Raw genomic sequence first — 17221 nt, forward strand, 5'->3', positions numbered from 1 at the left:
TGCCTTGTCTCCCTGCTGTGCTCCCTTCCCCTGCCCGCAGCTCGGCTCCAAGCCAGTCCCCGGGCCGGTGGAGGCGTTGGCTGAGGGGGGGCCCTGCCTGCACCACCGTGGGGACCCCTTGCAGCCACCCCAAGGGGAGACCTGGGGAGCAGGCAGGCAGGTGGGGACATGGTGGGACCCCGGCGGTGGCACAGGGACACGCCGCGGGTTCAAGAGGTCGATTTCCCCACGTAACAAGATGCAGCGGTCAGAAACTGCTGAATTTACAGAATTTACAGGCTGCGGGAAGGGTGAAACCCCGCCGCACACAGCCCGGAGCTGCTGCTTTACGCTGGGTAAAGCTCCAAATCCCGCAGTGACTCGCTGCGAGGGACCTCCTGCTGCTGAAAGGCAGGGGCAGCACCGCTTAACCTTCGTGATTTAACCTTTGCTGCCGAGCAGCCTCTCCTGCCAGATGGAAAGGACACGTGCAGGTAAATCTGTGTGTACCAGACCTGAGCACCAGCCGCTTCTCCCACCCCGAGCAGCCCCAGGATCCATGGAGCGAGCCGGGGACCTCGGTGATGGGCACAGGCAGCATGATGGACCACAGGACATGGCTGTCACTTCCCGTGGTCCTGTACGGGGTGAAGGAGATGTGGAGTTGGAGGAGGCTCGGTGACACAGCCGGGCTGCCGGCAGCTTGAGGGGGAAGGAGAATTCACAAGGACCACGCGTTGCAGCCAATGTTCCAGCAGAGCCCTGGCCCCCCTCCAGCAGCACGGAAAGTTTGCTTTCATTTACGAGGCATTTTTACACAAGGGCTGTTTGCCACGTGCAGGTGGGCTGGGAGAGGACAGGGGATGGCACAGCAGGGCCACGATCCCTTGAAGGGGATGCGGGAAGCACGAAGCACAACAAACCCAAGGCTGGACGCGAAGCCCGAGCCCCAGACCTGAGCCACACGTGGTGCGGACTGCGGAGCTGTCCCGTGTCCCGTCCCTCTCCCTCCCTTCCAAAAATGCTGTCCATACTTAGGCAGCCACCGCCGCTCTCCCCTTCCCAGGCAAAATGTCAGCACAGATCCTCAGCGGCGGGGTAAACAACGCCGGGCTGACACAGCGCAGCGGCCGAGCACCAGCAGGCGCGTGCCATCCATCAGCGGGATCCGCCTCGCGCCGCGGGTCCTGCGGCCCCAAAACCGGCACGGATTCACGGACTGTCTGCTCGAAGGGCCCCACAGGATGGCTCAGTCCGACCCCTTCATCCTGCTGGTTTTGGGAGGGTATCGGTATTGCCCCGGATCCCCCAGACCCCGCATCCAACCCACCCCATGCCCCTCATCTTCCTCCCTGTCCCTCCACCCTGCAGAGGCTGCGATGGTCTCCTCTGTTCCCCAGCGAGGAGGGAAATGGAGGGATTTGGAGGTAAATCTGGAGGTAAATTTGGAAGCACTTGGAGGTACATTTGAAGGCATTCGGAGGTGTATTTGGAGGTACCTTTGGAGGTATTTGGAGATAAATTTGGCGGCGTATTTGGAGGTGCATTGGAGGTAAATTTGGAGGTGTATTCGAGGTAAGTTTGGAGGTCCATTTGGAGGTGTATTGGAGGTACATTTGGAGATATTTGGAGGTAAAATTGGAGGTTTATTAGAGGTAAGTTTGAAGGTCCATTTGGAGGTATTTGGGGGTGCATTTGGAGATGTATTTGAAGGTATATTTGGAGTTGTATTGGAGGTATGTTTGGAGATAAACTTGGAGGTAAATTTGGAGGTGTATTCAAGGTAAGTTTGGAGGTCCATTTGGAGGTGCATTTGGAGGTAAAATTGAGGTATTTAGAGGTAAATTTGAAGGCTTATTAGATGTAAGTTTGGAGATCCATTTGGAGATGTATTGGAGGTATATTTGGAGGTACGTTTGGAGAAAAATTTGGAGGTAAATTTGGAGGTGTACTCGAGGCATATTTGGTGTATTCGAGGTGTACTTGGAGGTCCATTTGGAGGTAAAATTGAGGTATTTCGAGGTAGATTTGGAGGTTTATTAAAGGTAAGTTTGGAGGTCCATTTGGAGTTATTTGGAGGACCGTTTGGAGATGCATTTGGAGGGATATGTGGAGATGTATTGGAGGTATATTTGGAGAGAATTTTGGAGGTAAATTTGGATGTGTATTCGAGGCGTATTTGGAGGCAAAACTGAGCTATTTGGAGGTAGATTCGACAGTTTATTAGAGGCAACTTTGGGGCTATTTGGCGTTGTACTGGAGGGCCGTTTGGAGCTACACAGCGCTACAACGGCATTAAAAATGGCGGTGTATGTATGAGGGGGGCGCAACCGGCGGTCTCCTAGCAACGCGCGCCGGGCCGGCGTGCCCGTGACGCACGCACGCGCGCGCGGCGCGTGACGCACTTCCGGCCGGTACGGTGGACGTGTCGGTGCGCCATGGAGGAGGCGGCGGCGCTCAACGGCAGCGCCGGGCCCGGGGCCTCCCCCTCGCCCCCCGCCGCCACCGCCTCCGCCCGGCCGCCCGCCACCCCCGAGGGCATGGCGCTGGCTTACGGCAGCCTCGTCCTCATGGCGCTGCTGCCCATCTTCTTCGGGGCGCTGCGCTCCGTCAGCTGCGCCAAGAGCAAGGTAACGGTAACGGGCCTAACGGTAACGGGCCCGCACCGGGAGGCGGGTGGGGGGGGGGGGTACCGGGGATGGGGGGGGGGCCTGCAACGGTTCCTCGGGGCCTGCACCGGTTCCTCGCGGCCCTCTGGGGCTGTGCCCTGTGAGGGGGTCGGGGGAGGCACCGGGGAGCTGCCGGTGGCCGGTGACCCCCCGCCGGTGCCCCGGTTCCTCCCTCCCGGTGCCCCGGGACCTCCCTCCCCGGTGCTCCGGGCCGGCACCGCAGCGCATCAAGGAGGGGGCTGCATCCCGAGCCCGGCTTCTTGCTGTTATTTGTCCCCGGGGCTCCCGGTGGTGCCCCGGAGCTCCCCACAGCCCGGTAACCGGGGCCGTGAGCCCCGTGGTCCCGTCCGTGTTTCCCTTCCCGAGCTGCCAGTGCCTCCATGGAACCGCTTTGCATAACGGCTCCTGCGGCCGGGCGCCCTAACGGGTGCTGGGTGCCGGTGTCTGCCCGCTGGGGGCACAGCAGCCGCGGCCCCCGGTCCTCGGAAAGGGACCCCCGGGGTGGGGAGGGGGCGTCCCAGCAGCGAGGTGAGGACCGAGGGGCTGGCGGGAGGGCGGCGGGGCTGGGAGCGCGGTGGCCATATGGTGTGCACAGATGGGGACGGGCTGGCACGAGCCGCCAGGGGCCCGGCTCTGCGCTGGGTAGAAAAGGGAATCAACGCGGTGCAGGAGGAGGCAGCGCTGCTCCCTTCCCCAGAGGAAAAGCGCAGGGAGCTGGAGCAGCCCCAGGAAGGATGGATGCAAATCTCCTTTTCCCATCCCGGGCTCTGCCTGTGACGCAGCCCCAGCTCTGGGGACCACTGGGGGCCAGCTGCTGGGCTTCTCCTCCCCAGAGCCACCGCGGTGCTGCCACGGAGCCCTGCGGGGTCCTCGTTGGGTCTGCCGCGTACGAGGGCACGGCACAGGTCACCGTAACCCCCCTCGTGTCCTCTCCTTCCCTCCCCAGAACTCCTCGGAGATGCCGGAGACCATCACCAGCCGAGATGCTGCTCGATTTCCCATTGTTGCCAGTTGCACCCTTCTGGGGCTCTACCTCTTCTTTAAAGTGAGTACACCCCAGGAACGGGGCTGGGTTCCCTGGTGCTGGGGCAGAAGGCACCCGGTGCCCCCAAGCAGGGGACGTTCCTTCTCCCCGAGCTGCGCAGCCTTTGGGTAGTTTGGGGCCGCAGAGAGGCACCTCGCCTGGCTCCTGGCCTGCTGGAGAGAGCTGAGGAGGTGGAGTTTATCACAGCGAGCTGGGAATATTTGAATTTACAGCCTTATCTCTGCTGATAGCGGGCACTGTGCAGCAGCCAGCCCAGGTGGCTTCCGGCCTGCCTGAGCCTCTGCGGGCTGGCAGCACCGTGCACAGGTCTGTGCCGCGGGGAAGGGCTGCGTTGAGGCCACTGAGGCTGCGTGGGGACCAGCTCTGTGGCAGGGCGGGCAGGATTTGGCCTCCCCAGCAGCGTTCCCTGCTCCCCTGGTTGAATTCCCTCTGGATTTGCCAGTGGGGTAACGGGGCTGCAGCTCCTCCTTCAGGCTAATGCTAGGAAAGCAGTGAAGGAGTAAATCTGCCCAGCTGCTGCTGGAGGGGGCAGTAGGGCAGCCCCCTGATCCGCCAGCCTCCTCTTTAGGTGTCAGGAAAGAGTTTAGGAATGTGCAGTGTGCCCCCATGGTCTGTGGTGTTCCTTTTTAGTGTCTGCGCTGTGCCCTAAGCTCTGCTGCCCCACCGTCCTTCCTCCCAGGAGAGCAGGAGGGCCCACGGCTCTCTGGACGTGGCAAATCACTTCTCCAGGGGTGCTGTGAGCTCTGAATCACAGCGTGGGATTGAACCGAGCAGCAGCTGTGTGTTTTGGGGGGCAGGAGCTCCAATAACACCCCGCAAAACTGGAGCAGGGAGCGCTCGGATGCTGCCCCGCTCCCTGCTGCTCTGCGGGGACCTGGCGGGGGAGCTGTGCCCTCCTTTCTGCAGCACAGGAGTTATTTTTTGAGCTGAGCGGCTCACAGGTGTGCCACAGCTCGTGCGTTCTGCGAGCAGGCAGCTATTTCCAACATATTTTATAGCAGCAGGGCAAGGATTTGGGTTATTGCAGCTCTCCTTCCCGTCCCCGTGGAGCCCCGCCGCAGCGGCTGTCGGTCACAGTGAGGCCTTTCCCTTCTGTATCAGCGAGGAGAACGCAGCAGTAACTCCCCTCCCCGTGGTTTTCCCTTGCAGATATTCTCTCAAGAGTACATCAATCTCCTGCTGTCCATGTATTTCTTCGTGCTGGGGATCCTCGCCCTGTCCCACACCATCAGGTAGGGTGCTGAGCTGATCTCACAGCGGCGTAAAGCATCGTCACCGCGTGGCAGAGCCAAATCCCAGCTCCTGGAGGCTTTTCCCTCAGAAGATCTCGAGGGGAGGCAGGGCTGGAGCATGCTGTGAGCCCGTCCTGCTGCAGGAGCTGGGGCAGGCCAAGGCTCAGCAGTCCCAGTGGTTCTGTGCTCTGAGCTTGTAGTGGGTAGAGCCAGCATCCCACCCCGAGGAGCTGCCTCGAGGAGGGCCGAGCTCCCCAGCACCGCAGTTCCCTTCCTGCAGCAGCTGGCACGGGCAGCTGGAGCTCTCCGTAACGTCCCCAACATCTCGCACTCGTGTTTGGTGCAAGGTGCTGAAAGCTCGGGCTGTTTCAGTAACCGAAAAGCAGAACTGGTTTCCTGTTTCCTGAGCTGGGGACCAGATGCTTTCCCTAGAGCAGCGCTGCCGTTCCGCCTGGGCTCTGGCCCTGCTCCCAGCTCGCTCACAGAGCTGTGGCCTGGCCAGTTCTGGGTGCCCAGAGGCTTTTTGGGGGCACAGTGCAAGCCCCATTAGGGCTGGGATCTCCCTTCCCATACAAGGTGCTTTGTGCCTGTTCCCTAGAGCATTTGGGGACTGTGACATGCCAGTGGATCCTCCCCTGGGGGAGGACGAGCTCCCACACTTGGTGACAAGCTGGGGCTCGTTCCAGTCCCTGACATGGCAAACCCTGGGACTTCCCTGCCCTGCGAGGGGACCGATGTTCATGCGGAGGTGCTGGGCAGTGCCTCGTGCGGGGCTTCTGTAGAACTGCCCTTCTCTGCAACCTTTTTTTTCTCTTTTCCCAGCCCCATGATGAACAGATTCTTCCCTGCAAACTTCCCCAATAAACAGTACCAGCTCCTCTTCACCCAGGGCTCCGGGGAGAGCAAGGAAGGTACGTTAGCCTGCCAGGCCTTCCAGGTTCTTGGATGCTTTCTCCCTTCACTGTTCTGTTCCTTGTTTACCTGTTTCGACTTTCAGCCCTTCTGGACAACCTTCCCAAAGACTTTCCTCTTGCTCCTTGCTGTGCCTCTGCAGCCAGCGTGAGCGCTGCCAGCTCTGCACAGACGTGTGGTGTCTTACACCAGCACTCTCCCTGTTTTTATCCCTGCCTGTCAGGGAGTTCCCAAACCCAGAGAGTTACAGATTGGGGCTCGTGTTTGGTGTTAAATGCCTTACCTTCTGATGATACCACCAAGAGTTAACTGGGTGCAGGAAGAGGGAGCAGGTCTGCCCCTCCTTGCCCTAGGAGAGAGCCTGAATCCAATTTCCTTATTGACAGAAGGCTGGCAGATGCTGTCCTTGTGGCAGAGTCTGGCTGAAGGAGGAGGTCTGGCTCGCAGTGCAGGCTGCTCACACGTCATTTAGACCTGGGGGCCGTGGGCACGGCCGTTTTTAGGGGAGGATTCCCCTTTTTGGGGCACGAGCGCTGCGGTCTGGGGTGCTGCCCCGCCGCGAACTCGCCCCCCTCCACGGGAGGGGGAGCTGCCGGGCCTGCCCCGCGGCTGACTTCTCTCTTTTATTGCAGAAATAGTGAATTACGAGTTCGACACCAAGGATCTCGTGTGTCTGGCCCTGAGCAGTGTTGTCGGGGTCTGGTACCTGCTGAGGAAGGTGAGAGAGCCGCGGCTCTGCTGGGGGGGGAGCAGGGACTGGGCAAGGCGTGAGGCTGCGGCTCTGCACGTGCCCCGGGGACCCACCTCTCCTTTTTTTTGTGTCCTCCTCAGCACTGGATCGCCAACAATCTCTTCGGGCTGGCGTTTTCCCTCAACGGGGTGGAGCTGCTGCACTTGAACAACGTCAGCACCGGCTGCATCTTGCTCGGGGGCCTCTTCATCTACGACGTCTTCTGGGTAAACGGGAGCACTCCCCAGGGCGGACGCGAGTTGCAGCCGGTGGCGGAAGGCATGTGCGTGGCCTCGTGCCTCTTCGGAGGCAGCGCGCTGGCTGAACACACGCTCGCAGTCAGGATTTCCACTTCCTCAGCCCGGAGGGGTGCGGTGGGGATGACAGAATCAAACGGAGGCCGAACGTGGCTCAGCAAATGGCCGTGTTTTGTAGTTCCTGGCTTCGAGTGCTCAGGGCTGCAGGGATCTCATTGGGGAGCCTGGTTGCTGTAGGCTGCCCGTGCGTTGAGCACGTCCCGTCCTGGTGACCTGCGTTCCTAGGAGCTGCCCGGTGCCTGGCTGCAGGATGAGGCTGTTCTGGGCTCTGCTGCTCCTGCTTGTATCGGTGCCTCAGCTCTGTCATCAGCTGGCTTCCTCGGTGTCCTTCTGTTCTGCACCGAGAACCAAATGCTGGAGTGCCTCCAGGCGTTTTCCCTCAGCCAGCACAGCCCTCCCGTGTCTTTATTCCCAGGTTTCCCTTATCTTGCTGCAACGGTTCTGGTTCCTTTTCTCCTGAGTCCTGTGTAATGTCTGTATTCCTCAGTCTTTCCTGTCCACCTCCACCTTCTGAATCACTGTTTCAAGGTGTCTCAGAGCTTGTGGACCTTGAGGTCTGTCCAGCAGCACCACAGATGCCTGAGGAATCCTGCCCTGTTTAAGCAGTTGTTTTTTTTTTGTGTTTGGCCAGTGCTCCCCGTTCCACAGATCTCAGCTGTGCTTTGTTTGTCCGTGTGCCACCTCCAGTGCTCCCAGCAAGAGACCTCACGTACCCAGTGCCTTGCGTTGTGTTTGGGGTGTGAGCGTCCTCACAGAGCTGTGCAGGACACAACCCTCTTTGCTCGGCCTTGCTGTTGCCCATCCAGGTCGGCTTCCCCACGTGGAGCTGCTCCCTGCAGGGACCAGGCACTTGGCTCTTAGCGTGGATTTAATCACAGATAGATCCGAGGAGAATTCCAGAAAGGAAGTGGAATCGCTTGGTGTGCTGATGGTAGTGTTTTCCCCTGTGTGGTCCTGGGGAGAAATCGTACCAGATTCTTTTACCTGGTGCCAGCACGGAGTGTTGTGGCTCCGTGGCAAAGACCAGAGCTTGCTTTAAGGATTTTCTTGATGAAAGAGCTGAGAGCTGTAGGCATTCACCAGCATGTGGCTCATCTCCCTGCTGCTGGGCAGCCGGGCCTGGAGCTGGAAGGGAGCAGAGCGGGGTGTTTGACCTCCGTGTTTACAGTCCATCCCCAGAGGTGCTGGTGTTTGGAGCTGACGGTGCAGAACAGGCACTGACCTTGGAGCAAACGTCACTGAAAACAGCTCCGTCCCTGGGGCTTTTGGGTTGGGACCCGCAGGCAGCTCCCTGCACCCCGTCAGACTTCATACCGGTGACTCCCCGGGGCTGAAGGCAGCCTGCTCAGGGCTCAAGGGGTTCTCCGAGCACTGCTGGGCTCCCCTGCCCACAGCCTCTGGGTGCTGCTGGGGGGAAAATGCTGCGGAGTGCGTGTCCCCGTGCAGCCGTCCTCACCCCGACTGCTCTGCTTGCCCCTAGGTCTTTGGCACCAACGTGATGGTGACGGTTGCCAAATCGTTCGAGGCTCCGATAAAACGTGAGTAGATGCTCCCGAGCTCCCCCCAACAGGGCTGCAGTTGCAGCTGCTTTAAAAAAAAAAAAAAAAAAGTGTGAATTTGGGGGCAGTGGCTCGCATCCTGGGAGCTGCAGCCGAGCCCCGTGCATGGGGCTGGCCCCAAATCCCTCGGGTTTCCCACTCCAGTGCCCAGGGCTGGCCCAGGAAGGAGCGGGAGGGGGCCTGGGATGGGGCTGGGGTCCTGCCTGGTCCCATTTGGCCGGGCACGGTGGTGCTGAGCTCTGCCCCAACCTCTCTGCTCGCAGTGGTTTTCCCTCAGGACCTGCTGGAGAAGGGTCTGGAGGCCGACAACTTCGCCATGCTGGGGCTGGGAGACATTGTCATCCCAGGTGAGGACACAAGGGGGAGAACGTCACCAGGACTGAGTGAGGCAGCCACGGGACACCAGGCAGGGGGCTCGTTCCTCTTGCTGTGCTTTTTTTTTGCTCTGTCTGAGCCCCCCCCAGCCTCACACTGGGGCTGGGAGCTGCGTGGGTGGGTGCAGAGCCCCCCTGGGTCTCCCCTTGGGGTCGGGGCCGTGCCGGTGCTGTCCCGGTGCCACGAGAGGGCACTGTGAGCCCAGGCAGGGCCGCGGGTGGCTGAAGGCTCTGCCTTCCTCTGCCTCCATCCTCTCCTTCTCCCTGCAGGGATCTTCATCGCCTTGCTGCTGCGCTTTGACATCAGGTGAGGGGGTGGTGGGGAAGGGTCCCACACAGGCTGGGTCTTGCAGCGTGCTCCCGTTGTTGTTGTAGGGGAAAAAAGGGGAAGGGGAAGGCAGGAACTCGGTTGTGTGCTCTCATCTGGGGCTTGGGGCGGGGATGCAGGAGAGCAGCTGGAAGCAGCAGCTCCTGGAAGAGCAGAAATGAGCAGGGCTGGGCGTGGGGGATAAATCCTGAGCTCGTGAGCATTGCTCAGGGAAGCAACGTGGGGAGAGGGGGGGGGCAGCAGCACCCAGCGACCTCGCGGGCTCCCTGACCCCGAGGAGCAGGGCTCGTGCTGCCGTGGCGTGGAGGAGAAGTGGAAATAAAGTGAGACAGAGCTGGGGTGCTGCTCGTGTGTCTGCCCCCACGGGGAAAGGCAGCTCCTTCCCACGCAGGGCGGCTGCACCTGCTGGTGGGGCGTAGCTCCCAGCCCCACACCAGCAGCCTCTGGCTCGGGAGCTGCTGGGAACGGGCTGCCTCGTGCAGCTGCAGCGGGGTGGCCCCGCTCCTGTCGCTGTTGCACAGCCCCTCTGCTCCCTGCCAGCACTTCCAGGTGTTTCCACCCACATCCTGCCTGCACCTGCTGGGAATCCCAGCCATCAAACGCCACGTGCAGCCAGCAGGCAGCCGGGGGAGGACAGCGGGGGGGATCCTCTCCCCGGGTCCCAGCACTGAGTCGTGCACCCCACAGCCACCCAGCAGTGGGATCTGGCAGCTTTTTCCCTCCTTCCCCACCACCTCGCATGGCTGTAACCCCATCCAGCCCCAAAAAGGACCGGGGGCTGTGCTGGTGGCAGCCTCTGTGCTGGCTCTGAGGCCGTGCAGAGCTCTGCTCCCTGCACCCCGACCTGGTGGGAGATGTCCTGGGCAGCTGGGCCAACTCATTTGGAGCCACTGGCATCTCACAGCTCGGTCTAAGCTTGCTCTGCTCCCTTCCCTCCAGCCTGAAGAAGAACACGCACACGTATTTCTACACCAGCTTCGTGGCCTACATCTTCGGGCTGGGCCTGACCATCTTCATCATGCACATCTTCAAGCACGCCCAGGTGAGCCCTGCCCTTCTGCCCCACGGGGGCACGCGGCCGGACGTGCCAGCCTGGCCACAAGAGTCCCAGGCACGCCAGGAAAAAGCAGATGTTCGTTTGGCTTCACTTTCCCAGCTCCTGCCTGTGCCTTGCCCTCCCCCAAACCCCCGTGGGTCTGCCTGGAGCTGAGCCCTGCCCCGGGGAGGCTGCTTCAGGCTGAAAACAGCACGGAGGAGCACAGTGGGGGGCTCCAGGAGCACTCAGTGGGTGCTGTTGCTGCCCTGTGGGGTTTCTCAGTGTGTTCACAGCCCGCAGTGGGTGCCCAGATGCTCCTGGGGCCCGAGGAGGTGCCCAGGAAGGTGCTGAGCTGTGGGTGAGCACGGCCACCCGTGCTCCTTGCAGGCACCTTGGCTCACGGGTGGCTGTTGGGTGCTGTCCGTGACCCCAGCGCTCACCTCCACCCCTCTTTGGGGTTTGCACCCCTCTGCCAGGCAGCCTCTGTGCCACTTTGGGACCCTGTGGCAGGGTTTTTGTCCTTCTTGGCTCTCACAGCAGCTTGCTGGGGCTCTCCCCTCTCTGCACAGTGGAGATTTGGTGGGGACAGAGCCCTGCCCTCCCGAGGGGCCACCTTTGGTCGGGTTTAATCTATTTTTTTTTCTCTCTGTCAGCCTGCTCTGCTCTACCTGGTCCCCGCGTGCATCGGATTCCCCCTGCTTGTGGCCTTGGCGAAGGGAGAAGTAACCGAAATGTTCAGGTGGGCCTCGGCGGGGGTCGGAGCTGTTTTGCCCACGGCGCTGGAGCACAGGAAGCATGCAGATGTTCCCACGCCCGGGCACAGCTGGAGGGACAGGTTCATCTGGGCAGGCTCGGGGTGTGCGTGCGCGCGTGTGCGGAGGCGGAGGGAGCCGGGTTTGTGCTCGGACACGCCGGGCCTGGCTCCTGCCACCTCCCGGGAGCCCTCGGTGCCCTACCCACGGGGCAGGCAGCGTTTTGGGAGCTGCCGAGCTCTTCCCCTGCTCTGGCAAGCAGGGGAGAGGGTGGGACCGCACACCTGGTGCCGAGAGAGACTTGGTCATTGTGTGTCCCAGCGCCCGTGGGTGGGGGAGGATGGAATTGGAGCCAGCTGCAGGAGCAGCCGGGGCTGGTTCGAGCACATCCCGGCTTCCCCGCTGGGGTAAGGGAGGCGTTTTGCAGCTGTCTCCCTTGGGACTGCAGATGTGGGGGGGAAAAAAATAAAAAAAGAGCTGGAAAAAGGGATCTCTGCTGTGCTCCAGGCATCGCAAAAAGGCTTCTCCTGCTGGGCTGCCCCCTCCTGCACTCACACACAGCCCCAGGCTGCGGGGATGTTTGTTCCCTGCCCGTGGCTGAGGGCACCTGAAGCAGAGCAGGGAAGGCAGCGTCCAGCCAGGGCTGCTGGGGGTTCCTGTGGGGGCCAGCTCGAGCCCCCAGCCTGCCCAGGAGGGGAAGGAAAACCAATGCCTGAGCACTGTGAGGGCTGTGGGGCTGCCCCGGCCTCCTCCCTTCCCCTGGGAGCCGCAGGTATGCGTGTTCCCACCGGGCTGTCAGCTGGGCCCGGCTCCCCCCAGCCCTGCAGCACCTGCCCCGTGCTTTGATGTCGGCTTCTGACGATCGCTGCTGCAGGCACCGAGTGTCCTGGGCTCGTCCTTCCTGTGCACCTGGGCTCCTGCAGCCGCTCTCCCGTGCGCCCTGACTCACTCACCTGCCCGCAGCGGCACCTCCCTGCTCCTGCCCCAGGAAAACAAAACGGGGAGGGGGGAAAAACCCAGCTGAGGGGCTGCAAACCCACCCCCCCCCGGGGAGCCTGGCGGCTGGTTCTGGGGGAAAAACGCCCCCAAAGCGCTGCCTGCTGCTGGGAGCTGAGATCTGCCAGGGCAAACGGTGGGGCTGTGGGGCTGGAAATCGCTCCAGGTGCTGTCGGGGGAAGCAGGACGTGGCAGGGCTCCTGCCTGCAGGCTTCGTCCCTCATTGCAAGGAATTCCCCCCCCAGGTGTAGCTCCCCTGCAACGTTTCCACTCCTCCCAGTCGCTCCCTGGGCTCGCTGCCCGGTGCAGCTCCCTGCACACATGGGGGGGGTTTTGGCCTGGGGGCAGCTCGGTGCTGTGGTGATGATGGTCAGGTCCTGACCTTGGCTCTGAGCTGCTCCCTGGCCGTGCCCCCCCCTGTCCTCCAGCTGCACCAGAGCCTCTCTGCTCCCCTTCTGCTCCCCCAGGGGCTGCCTCCTCCCTGGGTCCCAGCCCTTAACCCCCCCCCCAGGGCTGGCAGAGGGGCAGCAGGCTGCCCGTGCAGGGTGCTGGGGTTTCAGCTGTCTCACTTGGAAACTCTTCTGCTTTTTCTTTCTCTCTCTCTCTCTCTCTCTTCCCCCCCCCTCTCTCCTTTCTGCCCTGTCCTTCCCCCTTTTCCCTTCCTGCTTCCCTCCTCCTGCAGCTATGAGTCCTCTGCTGAAATCTTGCCGCACACGCCGCGCCTCACCCACTTCCCCACCGTGTCCGGCTCGCCGGCCAGCCTGGCTGATTCCATGCAGCAGAAATTATCCTGCCCCCGCCGACGCCGGCAGCAAAGCCCCAGTGCCATGTAGCAATCGCCCACGGTGCCCTTTTTTTGTCTCTCGCTCTGGCCAGGTAGGGGCTCATCCCGCCTCTCCCCTTTCCCCAGCCTTCACCTCGCTGCTCTGGGCTCCTTTCTCCTCCTTTTGGGGGACCGAAGGGGGGCGAGGAGCTGACGGCTCTGCCCCCTGTGTTCCCAAATCTCCTCCGTTAGGGCCCAGGGCAGCGCTGCGGGGGTTTTGCAGGCAGAGCAGTGTGGCCCTGGGGGTGTTGCTGCTGTTTTTCCTGCAGCCCCCCTCTTGCAAATCAGTGCTCAGCCCCACGTGGAGAGCCTGGTGCTATCTGGGGAGCCCAGCTGTGCTTTTGGGAGCAAGGATCAGTGTGGAGGGACGAGCTCCCAGGCACAGAACCCACCTGGCCCCCCCCCGTACCAAGCCCTCCCGGTGCTCCGGGCTGATCTCAGCACGTTCTTGTCCCCAGGGCAGGGCTCCCCCCTGCTAATTGCACCCCTTTGGTCCCTCTTTCCCCAGCTACGAGGAGAGCTCTACCCCCAAGGAGGCGCCGGGGGCCTCCAAAGAGGAGCCCACAGCAGCTGACAAGAAGGAGAAGTGACCTTGCCCGGGGGCCAGGCTCGGCGCTGCCGGGCTGGGGCCCTTCCAGACCTCCCTCGAGTGACAGACGACGAGACAATTGTGCCAGAGCATCGTGTTGTGTGTGTCGGAGCAGCCGCCCAGGTGGGGGGCATCGATGTACGCCGCGTGTCCACCCCCCTCCCTGCTCCCCCCACCCCCCCCCCCCACCCCGGGGGCCGTGCAGCCCCCCCTTCCCTTTCCCTCGGGCTCCTTTGGGGGCGCGGGGCGGGCGGGTGGCACCCCACAGGCCGGTTTTTAAATTTTGTATTGTGCATTTGCTTTCTCTCATATTAAACCATCTCAAAGGAAGCGGGGCCGGGGGGTTATTGGGGCCGCTCCAACCTCGTGCATGAGCTCTGGGCGAGCATCCGAGCCCTTCCAGCAGCTTTATTCCCCCCCTCGGGGTCTGGGATCCTTGTTTTTGCACCCAAGTGACCGTCCCCTTCCCCTCCTGCAGCGCTCTACCTGGCCTCGATGCCACAGCACCAATATTTGGGGCCGTGGCCACTGCACCCAGCTCTGGGAACGGGGGTGCTGCGGGCAGGGGCAGCCCCAGCAGCCTTCCTGCTTCCTGCTGGGGCCGTTTGCCCTGTGCCTCGCGGCACCAGCAGTGTCCTCCCTGCCCGCCTCGGGGCAGGCGAGCAGAGGATCCCGCATCCCTCGGGCCGTGCCCACTGCCAGAATAAATAGAAAGTGTTTGCTGGCTTGGCAGCCCCTCCACAAAAGCCGTATTGAGCTATTATTCCCCCGCCTGGGCTGCGAGCACTAAAAGTGGCGCCTCGCCTTCTGCCATCTAATGACCCCGCGCGGGCTCCTACAGATGTTTTCTATGACTTACAGCTCCTTTTCCAACGGCCCTGTCCGCAAAAACAAGAGGGGCCACTTTAATTCCAATTAAATACCTCCAGCTAAGCAAACAGTGTGCAGCGGGGCCTGGGCACCGCGCGGCCGCCAGGCCCGGCCCACAGAGCCGCTGAGTCTAGACTCCAGATGTGATTCCACCAGGCTCCAGTGCCCCGTGGAAAACGACACGGGGCCACGACACGGGGCCGTGCCCGAGGCTGTGGGGCCGTCACCACGTCCTACAAGGCTCCGTGTCCTCCCGAGCTTCGGCTGGGGGCATCCCCGGGGGTCTGGCACCTATCCCCGCTCAGCCTCCGTGGTGTTGGGGTGCATTTGGTCCCCCAGCTGTGGGCAGCAGGAGCGTGGCAGCGAGCTGGGAGCTTTCCAAGGGGCTCCCAGCGGCGCCACGGGGAGCGGAAGGCACGGAGAGGGGACAGCGGGGTCACCCCGGCCCTGCCCGGCCGATAAGCGGGGCAGAGCCCGGAGGAAGGAAGCGCTCGGGCCCTGCAAGGAGCTGGGAGCACAGCCAGCGCCTGGGCGGCCCCCGGGGCTCTCCTGCCCCTGCTGCACCTGGGTCCTGCGGCGGCTGCGCGGCTCCGCTCTGTCTGGGCCACCTTCCCCCTGCTGTGGGGTCCCTTTGGCTCGTGGGGGACACGGAAAAATCCCCCCGGCTCCAGCGTGAGCCCTCCATCCACGGGGCTGGGGGGTGGTTCCATCCCTGCTGCCCCAGCTGGGGGGTTTGGGGTGATTCCCCCCTCCCCAAACACTGCCTGTGGCACCCCAGGCACCTTCCCCTTGTGCCAGGGGCTGCAGCTCAGCCCCACAGCCCCGGTAGGACGGGCTGTGGGTGCACAGGGAGCACCCAAGGGTGCAAACACTGAGCGTGGGGTGGGAAATGCTGGTGCCTGGGGGGGACGTGGGGTCTGCTGGTCCCCGAAGCCCTGCAGAGCCTCCCTAAAAGGGATGGGTGCTGGGGGTAGCACCCTGCTCCATCCGCCCTGTCCCCCAGCCCAGCTGACAGCACCTGGAGCCAGGGACACCCGGCCACGGTGGGGGGGCCTCTGGTGAGAGCCGGGGTCCCACGGAGCGCCGGCGCCCGGCCGTCGGCTGCGAGCAGGGAGAGGAAGCAGGAGAGAGCAGCCCCGTCCCCGGCCTGCCGGCGAGGAGGGGCAGGAAGCTGGAATAAATCCCAGGAAGGGCCGCCTGGCTCCAGCTGGTCTGGGCTGCAGCGGATGGAGCCGGGAACGGGAAGGGAGAAGGCGGGAGGGGAACGCGCGGGGGCTTTCTCAGGCCTCGGCCCCGCTCCAGCTGTGCGACGGGTGCTGCTGGCCCCAGGCAGCGTTGGGGCTCCCGATAGGCACGGGGATGGCTGGGCTGGAGGCGATGCAGAGGGCTGAGTAGGCAAAATTTGGGGGGAACCCATTCATGTAGCGGGCACCCTGGTGTCTGCAGGTCCGTGGGATCCCCTCCTGTGCTCGGCCACGCGTCCGCGTCTGGCTCCGTGCTGCTGGGACGCGGTGTCCTGCGGAGCCCATCCCATTCCTGCTGCCTTTAGGGGCACAAAACCCAAACCTGAGCCCCCCCAAACGCATCAGTGCCCGCTGGGGAACTCGGCTCCACGTTGCAGAGCCCTGCACGCGGGGCCGGGTGCTGCCACGGGGCTGTGGCACTGCCCTGCCCCTGTCCCCATCGTCCCCACGGCGCAGGCAGCCCCTCGGTGCGGCCGTGCCCTGTGTGGTCCCTCCGGTGCAGGGGGGGCACGGCCGGGGGGCTTTGATGTGCTCGGCTGCTGGGCAACCCCTGCTCGGCGCAAAGCAGCCGCGCTCCCGGCCCGGGCTGCGCCCCGCCAGCGCCATATGGCCGAGGCCACCGTTCCCAGAATTGAGATGGAAATGAAGCCATCCGTCTTGGGGGCCGACACCGGCACCCGGCTACAACCAGGGCAGCACCGCGGGGCCACGCCGCCAGCCCCAGCACCCAAAAGTACCGAGGTGGTGGGGTCCCACAACCAGGGGGACCCCCGCAGGATGAAGGGACGCCCGTGTCCCTGTCCCCAACGCCACCCGGGGTGCTCGGGGCTGGCTCGTCCCGGCCGTGGCGCATTGTTGGCGGTGCAGCTGGCGGGCGCGCGGCCGGGCCGGCGGCACTGAAAGGCATTCCTGCGCACAATGTCCCTGGCCTCCCCGCCGCGGCCGGGCCGCCACCGCCAGATGGGGGCTAATTAGCGGCTTTGAGAGCCGCGGTGGGAACCGGGCAGCACCAGGCCCCCTCCGCGGGGCTCATGAATGGAGGGGGCGACCCCAGCGCCGTGCCCACCCTGGGAACCGCTCGGGGATGAAGGGACAGAGGGACAGAGGGAGGGACGGAGGGAAGGATGTGCTCACAAAGCCAGGGGGATGGAGGGACCGAGGGATGGGAGGACGGAGGGATGGGAGGATGGAGGGATGGGAGGACGGAGGGATGGGAGGACGGAGGGATGCAGCTGTCCCTGGCCACGCAGAGCCCAGAGGTGCTGGGTTAAAGCCCCTCCATGCGCAGCAGGCTCCGGGGTTGCCCCCACCCTGCAGAGGAAGATGAGGAGAGGCCTTCATCTCACTCCACACCCGGGGAGATGCTGCGGGCTCCCCCATGGCAGGGCCTGGCCCTGACGCAGCCACGCCACGAGGACGGGGAGCATGGCTCACCCACACGGGGTACCCGCGGTGCGCCTGCGTCCATCCCCGCTTCTGCAGCCACTGCACATGGCCTGCTTTGTGCACGTGGGAGCTTCTACAGGGCTGTGCACGACTGCGTTTCCTCGTGCACGCCCGTGCGTGTGCCTGCATGCACGGCCGTGTGCGTGCCCCCGTGGCCGTGCCCGTGCCGCACACACGCTCACGCGTCCCCGAGCGTGCGGGTGGCCGAGGAGGCTGCAGCTGCCCCCGGAGAGCTGCTCCCGGCCGCTCCGCTCCTGCTGCAGCTGCGGGTCGGGTCCTGCCCAAGGCCCCCGCCGAGATGCGGCTGCGCCTCCCTGCAG

At 63.4% G+C, this 17221-nt stretch overlaps 1 protein-coding gene across 3 annotated transcripts; it reads left to right on the top strand.

Annotated features, from left to right (window-relative positions):
- Positions 1-2395: 2395 nt before the first annotated feature.
- Positions 2396-13665, top strand: HM13 (histocompatibility minor 13). 3 transcript variants are annotated; one of them, XM_084296736.1, is made up of 13 exons: positions 2396-2609; positions 3595-3693; positions 4843-4925; positions 5748-5836; positions 6470-6555; positions 6669-6794; positions 8365-8422; positions 8707-8790; positions 9088-9124; positions 10085-10187; positions 10835-11016; positions 12612-12805; positions 13261-13665. In XM_084296736.1, exons 1-12 carry the CDS (start codon positions 2418-2420, stop codon positions 12760-12762), a joined length of 1290 nt encoding a protein of 429 aa, XP_084152862.1. In that variant the 5' UTR covers positions 2396-2417; the 3' UTR covers positions 12763-12805; positions 13261-13665. The 3 variants fall into 3 exon arrangements, with proteins under 3 accessions (XP_084152862.1, XP_084152863.1, XP_084152864.1); XM_084296737.1 differs by having other exon boundaries at positions 10835-10920; XM_084296738.1 differs by lacking the exon at positions 12612-12805 and having other exon boundaries at positions 10835-10920.
- Positions 13666-17221: the final 3556 nt, after the last annotated feature.

Source organism: Netta rufina (assembly GCF_964035555.1).
Source record: "Netta rufina genome assembly, chromosome: 16".
Taxonomy (NCBI): Eukaryota; Metazoa; Chordata; class Aves; order Anseriformes; family Anatidae; genus Netta; species Netta rufina.